This window comes from Notechis scutatus, chromosome 5, assembly GCF_049901735.1.
Source record: "Notechis scutatus isolate UNSWTSFEM ecotype Mainland chromosome 5, rNotScu1.2, whole genome shotgun sequence".
Taxonomy (NCBI): domain Eukaryota; kingdom Metazoa; phylum Chordata; class Lepidosauria; order Squamata; family Elapidae; genus Notechis; species Notechis scutatus.
In genome coordinates, this window is record NC_142013.1 from 86648837 (window position 1) to 86663668 (window position 14832).

The following is a 14832-nucleotide window of genomic DNA, read 5'->3' on the forward strand; positions in this document are numbered from 1 at the left end:
CACATCCCTACTGTGTGTACACTTATGCAACCACATTATTGTACATTTTTATTATCCACTGTATACATAAAGACGAAGACAAATCAAAAATATGAAAAAGGAGTTCCTGGAAACAGTAACAGTACCAGTGATTGGTAGTAATTAAGAGTACTATAATGTGTGTATGTGTTATACCCTTTCTATCATATCAAAATTTAAAAATTGATTTTAAAAATGCAGACCACAATAGGTGCCATCTCAAGACTACAGAGCACAGGTGTCAAACTCGATTGTGTTACATGATGTCATGTGATGTATCGTTGAGGTTTTTTTTTTGGCTTTGCGGAGCTTGGGTGGGCATGACCTGTGCATGATGCATCCAGCTCGCGACTGCCAGTTGGACACCCCTGCTCTAGAGGCCAATTTTTTTTATCATTTCATTCATCCCGTTTGAAATATTTTTTTCTAATTTGAAAGTCTGCTATACTGAGCAGAGTTTCCAGAATAGGAAACATACTTAGGCCTCATAAAGTAAATATTTGTTTGCTATATGTTTAAATGAAAGCTTGCAAAATATTTTAAGTGTGCATACAAATTCTACTGCTGAACATAGGCAATAAAAATGTGTGGGGATTCGACTGCATGGTTTTGACCTTTGGCACCTGCCATCTCGATCTTTTTATTTATTTATTTATTTTTATTTGTCAATTGCTTACAAGATAATAGGTATAAGTAAAAACATAATTATGAATACATGGATACATATAAGAAAAATAAAAAAAATATAAAAGAAACAATAGGACAGGGATGGTAGGCATGTTGGTGCACTTATGCACGCCCCCTACAGACCTCTTAGGAAAGGGGTGAGGTCAATAATAGACAGTCTAAGGTTAAAGGTTTTGGGGTTTGGGGAAGAAACCACAGAGTCAGGTAGAATATTCCAGACATTGACCATTCTGTTCCTGAAGTCGTATTTCCTGAAATCAAGTTTGGTGCGATTAACCTTGAGTTTGTATCTATTGTTTGCTCTTGTGCTGTTATGGTTGAAGCTAAAGTATTCATTGACAGGTAGGACATTGCAATGTATGATTTTATATACTATACTTAGATAGGACCGAAGGTGGCGTAGTTCTAGGTTTTCTAGGTCTAGAATTTCAAGTCTGGTGGCATAAGGTATTCTGCAACGAGTAGAGGAGTGGAGAACTCTTCTTGTGAAATATTTCTGGACTTTCTCAACTGTATTAATATCAGATACCTAATGTGGGTTCCAGACTGATGAGCTGTATTTGAGTATTGGTCTAGCAAATATTTTGTATGCTCTAGTTATTAGCGTAATATTACCAGAGAAAAAGCTACATAAGATTAGGTTAACAACCCTTAACGCCTTTTTGGCTATGTAGTTACAGTGGGCTCTAGCACTTAGGTCATTTGAGATGAGTACTCCAATATCCTTGACAGAGTTTGGATCATCAACAAGGTCTTGACTATTCAGCCTGTATTTTATTTTCTGATTTTTTTTTTGCCAATATGTAGGACAGAGCATTTATTTGTTGAGATTTGAAGTTGCCATTTGTTTGACCATTCTGATACATAGTCGAGGTCTTTTTGAAGGGTAGCAGTATTGTCTGTGGTGTTGAATAGCTTTACATCATCAGTGAAGAGAACGATCCCCTACATGTGGGCACCCCTGTCTGAGTCTTTCCCTGCAAAGATGCTATTAGTTAAGTTTAACATAGGTAACTGTTCTGACCAAGGCTTCCTGAGAAACCAACAAACATATATAAAATCCAAAACCCTTTTATTTTAGTTCAATGGCTGTGAATTATCGTCATTCACAGCCCAGAGTGAGTCTCAACCAGTTATAATTAGTCCCAGGACATCTGCCAAAGTTCTTCGAGAGATGTCTGATAAGAATACAGCTTATCTTACTTGAAGTGCTGCCAACAACTAACGTCCCAATTAGTCTTTCCAAAACCACATGGAAAACAAATTCACCACAGAGCTTTCAGAGTCCAGACTGATCAGAGCGAACTACGTTAATTCCTACAAAGGTTTTCCTACCTTTGCATTTCCTTTATACCTTATGGGAGGGGCAATCACCTCCAAACCTTACTCCCAAGTCGCCCCTTTTGTCTTAGCTGCTCTTGCCTTCTGGCAGCTCTGCGCATACGCACACTAGAACAGGCTCCCTTTGCTCCTCTGCCTCGCTGCTGCCAGATTCTGGAGGCTCTGGAGTCAGCACATAACTCCCAGATGGTCCTGGCCCCATCTCTGTATTGGACACAGGACCCTCATCTGAGTCCTCCCCTGACTCGTCCCTGTTCTTCCCCATTGTCCGATTCTTCTGCCGTCTGCACAGGCTGCCGGTGAACCACAACAGATAACACAACTTGAAGATTTCAAAGTACTCCAGCAGTATGCACCCACAATAATTGGGGGTGGGGGTGGGTGGGGGAGAGAAATGCTAAATGTTTGGTAACTCATTTTTATGAATTCAGTGTTTGTGGATACAAATACATCTGTCACAGAAATCACGAGACTATTTCTTCTGAATACTAATCTGTCAGGTTCAATCAGATTTCTCCAGTCTCCATAACAACCCAATTAGCACCTTCAAAGAGAGCAAGGACTTAACAGTATTAATTGCAAGTTCTGAACAAATACCAGCTGCTCTTCTCTCTCCCCTGTGCAAAGATGAAACAAACTGCATTGGACCACAAACAAACAAGGCATTGAAATCTGAGCTATGCTCAAAAAAGGCTTTTTGGTCTTTTTGAGACCAAGCCTGGCAATTCCAATGAAATACAGTCATACTTTTTTCATACTTTTTGGAAGATGGTTGGATGAAAAGCCAGCATGGCACAGAGGTCAAGAATCTGACAAGGTTATAACCTATTTCACAGGACTGTCACTGTGGGAATGATTCCCATGCAAGCTGCCATGGGTTCTTGGAAGAAGGTTGGGACATAAAGTAATAGATAAAATACTTGCAACAAGATGGAATGTTACCTAAACATATGCACACATAAATGATTAGCATTATTGCTAAATGGAATGGTTGAGATATAGTAGCAAATCACAACTGAATATTAAAAGAGTAACTACCAGGGAGATGCTACTGTTTGATCCAGACCTATGCTTGGTTCAAGTGAAGTACAGCTTTTAAAACTCAAGCAAAAACCATAATTTATTCAAGATCATAGTTTTTTTTTTACTTTTGTCTCATGCTATTTATTTAAAATATTTGCATAACCACTCATCTTATGTACCATAATTACAAATAATGCTGTACACAGATGTTATTTCAAGTACTGTTTTAAAATAACACAAGCATTCTGTGTATCAAATTATTTTTCCAGAACTCCCAATTGCTCGGAATCTTACAAGTTTTTAGTGATTTCACCTTAAAATTTCTGCAAGGTGTCAAGGTCATACAAAATTATCAAGTTTCTGAGAATTTAGACATGACATAAATGTAAAACAATCCCCAACATTGTAATAGGATTTAGTTTAAACAAAATTAAATTTGGGCGATACTATTTCCAATTTTGTAAGACCCAATGGATACATTGTTTTTCACAGAGCATAAGCTACAAACACATCCCAATCACTAAGAGAACAGACAGTCCTGCATAGACAATATATACATCTCCAAATAGGCATAATTACTTTAAATATTTACAGATGGGTGATACATTCATGTCCCCACATCCTTTGAAACCAAATGAAATCTGAAGAACTGCAATAGTCCTAATCTGTAGTTCTAAAGACAGACCTTCCTAATAGTTATACTAATCATTTTATCACTACCATTAAGAAATTACAGTCTATTCATTTGAGTTGAATGCTTAGGGGAAAGAGTATTTGCATCAAATTTGTTTTTGCTGACTCAAATGCAAGCAGCACTTAGGCTGAGACTTATATACCACTTCACAGTGCTTTAAAGCAGTGGTCCCCAACCACCAGGCCCCAGACCAGTACCGGTCCGTGGATCATTTTGTACCGGGCCGCCTATTTTGCTTGGGCGCTGCCATCTTGTTTCGACGGCGCTTGAGAAAGTGCTTCCGGGTGAGCTTGTCGGTCATCGGTTGGAAAGCGGCGTTTGGATGCTGAAGGAATCCTCGCGCCTTAGTTTCATTGAAGGGGTGAGCGGCTTCGAACAAAGAGCCGTCCCGATTGCGGTGGAGTCTCGCATTACTCAGGAGGAGATTAAGAAAGAGCCCGAAAAGCCCATCAACCGCGAGAAGGTACAAAGGAGGAGTTGAAGGTGGCGGGGAGAAGCGGGGGATGGCTGGCTGGCTGGCCAGTCGCTCGGCTTGCCTTGCCTTGGTCGTGCGTGCTGACGCCGGTACCGGTCCGTGGATCATTTTGTGATGCCAGTACCGGGCCGTGGTACAAAAAAGGTTGGGGGTCACTGCTTTAAAGCCCTCTCTAAGTGGTTTTACAGAGTCACCATATTGCCCCCAATAATTTGGGTCCTCATTTTACCGACCTCAGGAGGATAGAAGGCTGAGTCAACTTTGAGCCTAGTGAGATTTGAACTGCCAAACTGCCGGCAGCCGCCAGTCAGCAGAAGTAGCCTGCAATACTGCATTCTAACCACTGTGCCACCATAGTTCAGGAGCAACAGGAGACAAGGATTTATTAACCTTATCTAATTTGTCTTGATCACTCAAGAACAGAAATTGACAAACTGTAGCATTTGTCTCACATGTTTTGACACTTTATCTGGCATTGCAAGGGTCACCTGCAGTGAATCTAGTTTGCACATGCTGTCTCTTTTCCTGCTTCAGAAGTTGTTCTGGAAAAGCATGTTCAGAGATTGTTTGGAGGTGGCTTAGTCCCTTTGTCATCAATCTAGATTGAGAATGGGACTTGAGGTATTCCTGTTGGTGATTTCATTAGCCTTAAGCTTCCTAGGAATTGCTGGATTTGAACTCTGAAAAGGGAATCTGGACTATTCCCTTTGTGCCAATCAAGCTGTACTTTAAGTTTCGGCTCTTAGTAGGGCATGTGTGTGTATGTGTGTGGTGGAGAGAGGGATCAAGTAGGTAATGTACTGTACAAAGAGGAAGCAAAATTCTCACTGAGGCTTCCACTGAGTGCAAAGGGACCTCAAGTAAAACCTGTGAAGGAAGAAAAATGACTTGGGACTACAAATCCAAGAATGTCTAAGACATTCTAAATACACTATTTGTATATATCCTAGAAGTATTTCTACATTCATCACATTTCCCCCAAGCGCTTTTGCCATAAAAACAGTATCTATGGAAACCTTTTCCTTGACTGTGAGGGCAGATTTCCTCTATTGCAGGGGCGTCCAACTCAAGCCGGATCTGGCCCATGGGGTGCTTACATCTGGCCTGCAGGGCTGCCCTAGAATCAGCAAAGGATCGGCCCACGGTGGCTCTGCCAGCAAAAACAGAGTTTGGGAGGGCCATGTGTGGCCCTGCCAGGCTCCGTTTTCAGCCGTGACATCCTCCTGCAGTCCTCTACCAGCAAAAAGGGAGCTTGGGTCTCCCCGATTTTTTCTGGCAGAGGGCTGCAGGAGGGTATCACAGCCAAAAACGGAGCCTTGACAAGTGACATCAAGCTGGCCACACACCCCAGGAGTCAAACACAACCCTGTTGCAGCCCTCAATGAAATCAAGTTTGACACCCCTGCTCTATTGTAACCATACTCACGGCACTGTTAACAATGAAATCTTGCAATGTAAATGAATAATTGACTTTCCACTAAGCAAATTTATGAGTACTTGCATCGGGGTTTTTTTCAGAGTAACCAAATCTAAAAACAAAACCCAACATAAGACAAAGGATAATGAATATATTTTTCAGGCACCACTTTTTAAACATCAATTCTCTTTTAAAAATTCTTCCAAGATATTCAAATCAAGACAGCAGTATGTTGTTTTTATTTATGTATTGTCTTTCACCAAGTAGTTTAGGGCAATGTACATCCTCCTCCAATTTCCCCCTCGCAACTATGGGGTAGATTAAGCCAAAGAGACTGATTGCAAGTCAACCAATAAATCTCCAGAGCCGAGCAAGGTCTTGAACAGCCTGTTTAGCCTTTTGAAAAGCTCTGAAGATCCTGCCAGTTTGTCCAGACCTTGGGAACATGCAGTTAGGCAAGCTCAGTTGGTGTTGGTGATATGGTTTTGTTTCAGGTGTTATTGTGAGGGTTGTAATCTTTGTATGGCACCCAGTCACTACTGTGAAATGAAAAGTTCTATAAATCATTTAGAAAATCAACCAATTTGAGCCTGCCTAGACTTAATTCAGCACTGGGGTAATATAAAAAATATGCCATTCTTTAGGAAGAAAAAAATGTGATTGGTCTGAGGACCCTGATGGGTTTTATAGTTTAATAAGGATCTGTGCATGGCCATCCTGTTTCAAGTCCAATGCAGCATGTTGATTTCAACTGAAATCAGACTTAATTCCAAATACAAGCACTTAGAATTTAAGGCCAATTGCACATACTTAGCCCAACTATTTCCCTGATAAATTGACCTCACTTTTATTACTAGTTACTACCGTAATTTGTAACAGTTACATTTTGGAAACAAAAACACATTCTATTGAAATTGAATATTATTCAGCATACATAACCTCTATTACATTAATTTGTAGCAGCTTTCAGGCAGTGGCTTTTCTTAATACTTTTTCCACATATTATGACTGAGCCAATTTGGGATTAGCACAGTATACCTTTGTCTCCAGGATGCTTGCAGGCCCCATAATTGGCAGGGTTTGGGCATCTGAGCCAATCCCATTTCAGCTGCTTCTCCAAAGGGAATGCAATGAAGACACCTTTACAGTATTTCTACTGGATCTTACAAGCAGGGATTCTCATCTCCTAGATTTTCCTCCTAAGTGCTCTAGCGCCATGTTGCTATTCCCACCTCAGCAATTAGGGAGGCAAAATTGGTTTTGCCATCATCACAGAAGCACTTGTTTTGCTTCCTTATTGTGAAAACCAATACAGCAAGGAATTTATGAGGATGGAAGGTGAGGTGCAGAATGAAGAGCTACACTTCTCAATTCCTTATTGGTCAGCAAGAACAGAGAACAGCAACAAAGCCAATGCAATGTGGAAATGTCATAGATAAAAATCAACCACTGTTGACTTTGAATATGCCCTTTGATTTGGAACAGAATACTTGCATTCCTGGAATACAATGGCTTCTACTAAAACTTTGTCACCTAACATCTTATTGAACTAATGGGGAGGCATAAAAATAACATTTCACAAAATGTTTTTGGCTAATGACCACAGCTGAAGTCATTACAAAGTGTTTATTGAATCAATTTGACAATGCAGTGCTTGCAACAGGCAGAGCAAAATCTGTGTTTCCAGGTACAGTAAATTGTTACACATCTACGGAACACCATCAAATATTTCCAATGTTTCTAAATAGAAATTGATAAGCTGATTAGCAAGAGGAGAAATACCAGTTCTTGCTTTAAGGGTGGTTTTGGAAATTCTAGGTACTGTAAATTTTCTCCCATTGTTCCATGGCTGTTCAAAAATGTTTAATTATTTTATTAAATATTTCAATGTTGTTAAAAGACCCCAAATACCCAGTTATAACAAATAAATACAAATTATAAACTAGTCTATTGTTAAATATTGTACATGAAAACAACCCATCTAAAAAGTACTTCATCTACTGAACAAAAAATATAAAGAACCATCAGAATTTGGCAGAAAAAATATATGTAATAAAGAATGGCAAACAACAGGGCTTTTATATACATTTAGTGAGCCATGAATTGAGGGATATGGGAATATCACCAGATTTCTGCAAGAAATTATAACAGTGGTACTTCCTCTCACATACAGCAGGGGATAAGACATTAGAGCATGAATATCTATAGAATGCATAACCTTGTTACTGGATTATACTTTTTCCTGGGCTGCCATCAAACACATTAAATTAAAATGAATACTGCCTATATTTAAGGCATGTGCATTTTAATATTCATCCTTGTGCTGCCCTCTTACAGGACATTAGAAAAATCAGATAGCAAAGTCAGATCTTTAAATTTCAGCTCAGTGATGAACTTGACAGTTCACAGCTAGCTGTTAAATCTTCACTGTATGTTTTTTTACTGCATATAATCCATAGCAAGACAAACAATACTGCTTATTTTGTGATATAATATTTTTTTTACAATCTATTGCCTGCATTATATATTTGAAGTAAAAAGAAAAAAAGAACTCTATAAATACCCCCAAAAGCTTTAACTTATTAATACTTACAACTATTGTAAATCTAAAATAAAATAATTATTTCTCAATAGCATACAGACTATAGAATAAAAAAAATACTACCCACACAGTTGCTTATTTGTATGAAAATACACATATAGAAAAAAATGCTTTGGAACAACTAAATTTATGGTATCTATCAAATATACATTATTAAGACCACACTTATATGAGATTTCCAATTTACACTGATTTATAAATCATGTTCAGAAAATTATTCTATATGAAAATTATTTTATATGATTCCATAGGACAAACCATTGCACACAAATAAGAAACCGAAATGATTTTATTTAAACATGTCACATTTTAAAATTAAAAACCTATTTTAGATAGAGACATTAAATGTAAATAATGCAATTTTAAACAGATTCAAACAAGCCAGTAAAGATGCAACCTACCATTTGCTTTCAACCTTTTGCATTTGCAACAGGCATTTTCAAGTTTTAATTTTAGAAGGCAACCCTGGAAAAATCATGCATCTGAGCGGAACTAGTTTCCTTGAACAAGGTCAATGTATGAATAATATCTTTCAAGCACCTCTATTGCTGACAACCATAATTTATTGTAAATTAAAAAGGCATGCTACAAACTTGCTCCTTATTAGCAAATAATCACCTTTCTCATCAGCACAGCTAAACATGATTAATTATTCCAATGACAATTTGATTCAAATAAAAGATCCTGTCACATACAAAGATAAATCCCATATGCCAAATGCACAAACATAATTTAAGGCAAGCAGGTCTTCCTACCAATGTTCAAGGAAACAGAATACAGTCTGCATATGAATTCATCTGAAGCCATTTCTTCGGTTTTCTGCCAGCATTTCATTGGCAAGCATTAACCAAGAGAACCCACATTTCAAAATACAACAATGGAGAACCTACAGCCCTGCTTTAGTGCTGCATTTCATTTAACTCTCTCTACTCTCTACACAGACACTCCAATCCAGCTCAAATGGCGGGGAAGTACTCTTCTCCTGCAATGCACCGGCAGAAGGATGCTCTTCAGAACGAGGCTTATCATGCAATCTGCACTAATATCACTTTAACATGTTCACTCTTTCCCTGTGACGTGTTCCCGCTCTCTAACTGAAAAGATGTCAGAATTAATGTGATGCTTTTCTTTTTAACCAGTTCTTTCCCTCTGGTAGACGAGAGCAAGCATTTCTCGGGGATCTGCATTAGAGCAGCAGATAGAGCTTGTTGCTAACTGTTGTTTCCTTACAAGAGGAAATATAATAAGGCACCCACAGAGAATCTTCATTCTCTGAATAAGGTGAAAACAGAACTCTTAACTCCGTTTCAATCTCTTGTCTGACATCAAAGCAGATTTGTATCGTTTTAATTTTGGTTATCTGAAGTTTATACAATTTATCAGCATGTCAATTAATGCAGATGTTTTGCTTTTTAAAAAGGGACACTGAAACAATGTAGGGATAGAGCGTAATTAGGCTTTGCATGGATAAAGTCCTAGTTTGAATTCCTGGAATTTCAAGATAAGACTACAAAAATTCCTATCTGAATCTCTGAGAAACAGGTTGCAGTCAGAGCTTACTAAACAAAGTAAGGATAAGGCAACTTCTTAGATTGACATCCAATAATTTTTCTGAGTTCTTTTTCAACAGAGAATCTCCAGCTAGAAATCTAACTACATTCAGTTGCCTCATGATTTTACCAACTGGGAAAATCAAGGAATTGAATAAAGTGGTGGCTGTAACCTCTGTCTGTCCAATAGGTTTAATTCAACACTAAGTGTAGAGACAACTAGTCAGATGAATTTTCAATGGTTCTTAAAATCAAGAAGCCTCTTCACCCTTTTGCTGATTTAAACTAGGATATTTCTTTTATTCAATTTGGAATCTACCTGACTCCTCAAAAAAACTTCTGGTGGCTTACAAAACACACAAAGAAAAAGAGAACCACACATTTTTTCAAAGGCACTTGGAAGAGTAAAACAACTGAACATACCCAGACCTGGGAGGAGAGTCACACTGTTGATTTCTGGAACAGCTATGGGGTGAGAGCCATATGAATTTCTGGGGTTATATTTTTCCAGGGGACAAGTGCCACAGCAGAAAAGATGCATTGTATATCCCACTAGATAGCATGGTTTGATTGATATGACTTTGAATGCTACCATTCTACTTAATCTCACTGGGAAATTTCATTGCGTATATACTGAAATATTGTATACCCATTTCTAAAGCTGCAGAGGTTTTCTGGGCATAAACATCTGGGGATTCGTATCCCTTCTTCCTCCCATCAAATCTGGAAAACCACTTCACATATGGGACTTTTTCCAAAACAGTTTCCTTCAAAGTGGATGAAAATTAAATATTACAAATTTTGAAAAAATGGAAAAATGAACTGGCTAGAATACTGTAGATTGTTTCAGTTTAGCCTTACATTGTTAAATGAAATTGTAACCCAAGCTTATGTTATTCCCAAGTCAATTATATAACTTCTTTGGAGTTATAAGCATTATGAATGGAAAATCCAAGATAATATTTTCATTTCCACGTAAAGTAGATTTATCCAATCTTTTAAAATGCAACTAAGAATCGGTTATGCCCATCATTACAGTTATTGATAGATGAACCTAATCAGGATGGCTGCCACAGGAGCATGAATTATGTTCGAAATTAAAAACAACATATTTGATCTCTCACATCATACAATAAAAATTTTCGTATGAATACCTGAAGATAATGCAAGCAACTTGCTAAAGAAATAGTAAAAGACTGCAGTTTTATGTATACTTACATGGTAGTGAAATTTCACTCACTTACATAGAAACTGAACACAAAAATTACTCTACTCATTCCATCTATACATCTACTTCCCCACCAACAACATCATATATGTGCTCTCATTCATAATGAGAGCATGAGAGTGATATCAGACTTAGCAGCAGAGCTTGTTTTGTTCTGCAGCATTTTTGGCAGTCTGCCTACCATTGCATAAGCCTATCAAAAGCAGCTAAGGCTCTTTGCTTGATGCTTCTGCTTGCACATGGGGTTGCTAGCTGAAATAATAGGCACAATAATAGCCACTGATGTTTCATTGGATGAACATTCCAAAACCAAAACAGTAGACATACAATGCAGAAACACATCAAATGTCAACAAGTCATATCAACAAGATGTCAAGCTTCTCCCCTGGCTGGGCTGGAATCAGTTTAAATCAGCAAGATACCATGGGTGAATTTCCTTCACAATGTCCTCCCTTGAGACTGAATTAAAGGGTAGGAAGCGAGGAAGATTCCATGATGCTGGAAATAAGGTTATACAGTGAAAGAAAGACCAGTTTCATATGCTGCCTTCAAACATCTTTAACTATAATAAGGACAGAAATCCTGCTTCATACTCATGATAATTTAATTGACTTTTAAATATATATTCTTGGGGGTGGATAAAGCTTTCTAATGAAATTGAAGTACATACACACACACACACACACACACACACACACACGCCTCCAGCTCTTTCTACCATCTCTTGTATTAAAAGATGCTCAAATAGAAGAAGCATGCTTAAGAAAAGGGGCTTCAGGAGGTAGAAGGCAAGGCAAACATTGAACATTTCTCATCTATATGGGGATTTTGATGTTAGAAATAATTCTATATAATATTTCTATGTGACAGGAGCAGGAGGAGAACCATTTTAAGAATATATAAATTTACCATTCAAATACCTAGATTTATATACATTATATATTGCCTGCTGGACTAATCTCTCTACTGTATTTGGTTTCTTGATTTTTTTGTAAACTTTCAGAATGTTAAGAGACACGGGTGGCTATATTTTCCTTTCTTTGACTGAAACAGATTATCACAATTGTATACAACGCTGCCTTCTAAAAACACCTAGAAGCCAATATGTTTTTAAAAGGTGTTCCTTGGGATGTTATGTTGCAAACAAAAACCTTTCAACCAGTTACATGCACTCTATAGTTTTTCAGATGTACTGGACAACTTGTACAACTCTTAGTCATGATACGCAGGGCTTATGAAGGTTATAGACCACAGATGTCAAACTCTTGGCATCATGTTGCTGTCATGTGACATTTTGTGAAGTTTTCCCCTTTGAGAAGCTGGGCTGGGCGTGGCCTGCACATGATGCATCTGGCCCACGGGCCGTCAGTTTAACATCCCTGTAATATAGACCAAAACATATGGACAAGACCAGGCTGCTTATTCTTATTTTACATTCTTTGCAACACAGAATAGTGAAAGCATACACCATGAAAAGAGAAACATAGTTTGTGGAAAACATAGTTTCTTTGTGAAGGTCTACAATAATAATTACATTCTGTATCACTGAAGGTCATGACACTTTAGAGAGTTTTTAAACAAACCCTAGAGACAAATTCTTACCTTAGAGATCTTTTAGTAATCAACAATAAAAAAGGAACAACAGATGAGAAGAAAGAAAGAATAGTAGACAAATAAAGTCATGATCAGTTATATACTATTGAGTTTGTTTACAGTTAGTCAAGATAATTTTAATGAGGTTGGGGCAATATGTCAGTTGGGAGATAGACAGTTCTGTCTCTTGCATTGTGAGTGTAATTGGGAAATCAATTCTCATTATGAAATATTCAGAAAAGAATCATTCCAAACTGTTCCCCCCCCCGCCCCCCCCGTTCAATTTACTACAAAAATTCCATTTTCTTTAAGGAGCTTGCTGTGCTTGCACAGCTATCCTGTCATTTTTTTTCTAGTGATGTTTTCTCACTAATCCTATCACTTCGTTATGAGTACTTGGAATATTCTTCTTTAGTTATGAAGGCAAACATTCATTTATCCAGCTTTAAGTAAAATGGGGATAAATCCTACAGGATGTTATTTTTAAGCAAGTAGGATCAAATAATAAAATACATGATCTACACAACATTGAAGATCACACCAAATGGACACCTAACATCAAAAACGTCATCAAAAAAGCACAGCAAAGAATGTTCTTTCTGCGCCAACTCAGAAAGCTCAAACTGCCCAAGGAGCTGCTGATAGAGATCTACAGAGGAATTATTGAGTCTATCATCTGCACCTCTATAACTGTCTGGTTTGGTTCTGCAACCCAACAGGACAGAAACAGACTTCAGAGGATAATTAGGACTGCAGAAAAAACAATTACTACCAACCTGCCTACAATCGAGGACCTGTATACTGCATGAGTCAAAAAGAGAGCTGTGAAAATATTTACAGACCCCTCACATCCCGGACTTAAACTGTTTCAACTCCTGCCCTCAAAATGACACTATAGAGCACTGCACATCAGAACAACTAGACACAAGAACAGTTTCCCCCTGAAAGCCATCACTCTGCTAAACAAATAATTCCCTCAACCCTGTTCAACTATTACAAAGTCTGCACTACTATAACTGTTAAATCTTGTCATCATTCCTTATCACCCATATCCTCGCACTTGTGACTGTATGACTGTAACTTTGTCGCTTGTATCCTTACGATGTATATTGACTGTTTCCTAGTATGATTGATTGCTTATTGTACCCTATGACTATCATTAAGTGTCGAACCTTATGATTCTCGACTCCTGACGAATGTATCTTTTCTTTTATGTATACTGAGAGTATTTACACCGAGACAAATTCCTTGTGTGTCCAATCACACTTGGCCAATAAACTATTCCATTCCATTCCATTTCATTCTATTCTAATATAATTTTTTTGTGATGGCAGGCAGACAGATCTAATATAGAATGAATGATCATATGAAAGTTATTTGAAGAAGCAAATTTGCATCAATGCAGATCCAGTGTGTTAAATCTTGTACTTTTTCTAAAATGCAAAATGAATACTGCGATTTTTTTTTAAGTCTGTAGAGTTCTGTACCATGATTCAAATACTTGTCCCAGGAATCATAACCTTTCATGTAGCTTTTCTGGTATTCCAATTCTTTACTAAAATCATTTCATATTTAAACCCTGTCTCTATTTGATTAAAATAAGAAAGAAGAGAAGTTTAAAAAAAATCCCCAATCCCCAATGACATAATCAAAAGCAGTGTGACCGATTCAGTTAAGTGCAAACTCTTCACAGTGGACTGGTTACCTTGGAAACTGAAATGGTCACATGTCTTGCAACAGGGAAGAACATTTCTCCTGCAAAATCCAAACTGGCTTGGAAAAGATTTGAGCAAACAAATTTTGCTAATGTTCAATTACTTTTATTTAAGGCATTGCTATTAGAAGCTCTACACAGAATATATACACTCTATCTCATTTAATTTAAAGGGGGAAGAAACCGCAAGATTGAAGCTTTTACAATCAGTGTTTTTCGACCTTGCCAACTTTAAGTTGTGTGGATTTCAGCTCCCAGAATTCCCCAGCCAGCATCTAGCCTGGCTAGTTGAGAATTCTGGGAGCTGAAATCCAGACAACCACAATGAGGTAATCCCCAATTGTAACTTCAAAAAAGGCAACTATGATCTTATAGACAACGATCTCTCATCCCTTGATTGGCAATCTCTATTCACTGGATGCAATACTGTTGAAGACCATTACAACATATTTTTACTTGAAGTCAAAAGAGTCATCAAACTATATGTACC

At 37.7% G+C, this 14832-nt stretch overlaps 1 protein-coding gene across 5 annotated transcripts in view; it reads right to left on the minus strand.

Moving 5' to 3' along the window:
- The window catches only part of MCF2L (MCF.2 cell line derived transforming sequence like), a 232368-nt gene that overhangs the window by 201026 nt on the left and 16510 nt on the right, over positions 1-14832 (minus strand). Inside the window, exon 1 of one of the 5 annotated variants that reach the window (XM_087967263.1) lies at positions 11026-11098. The exons of 3 other annotated variants lie outside the window; for them this stretch is intronic. Coding sequence is in view for 1 of the 2 variants with exons in the window: in XM_087967257.1 (XP_087823383.1) it covers positions 9013-9091 (79 nt within the window). In the remaining variant the exon portion in view is untranslated. Of the gene's footprint in view, positions 1-9012; positions 9141-11025; positions 11099-14832 lie in introns of those variants that run through there. One more of the 5 variants, XM_087967257.1, reaches the window with a different exon arrangement.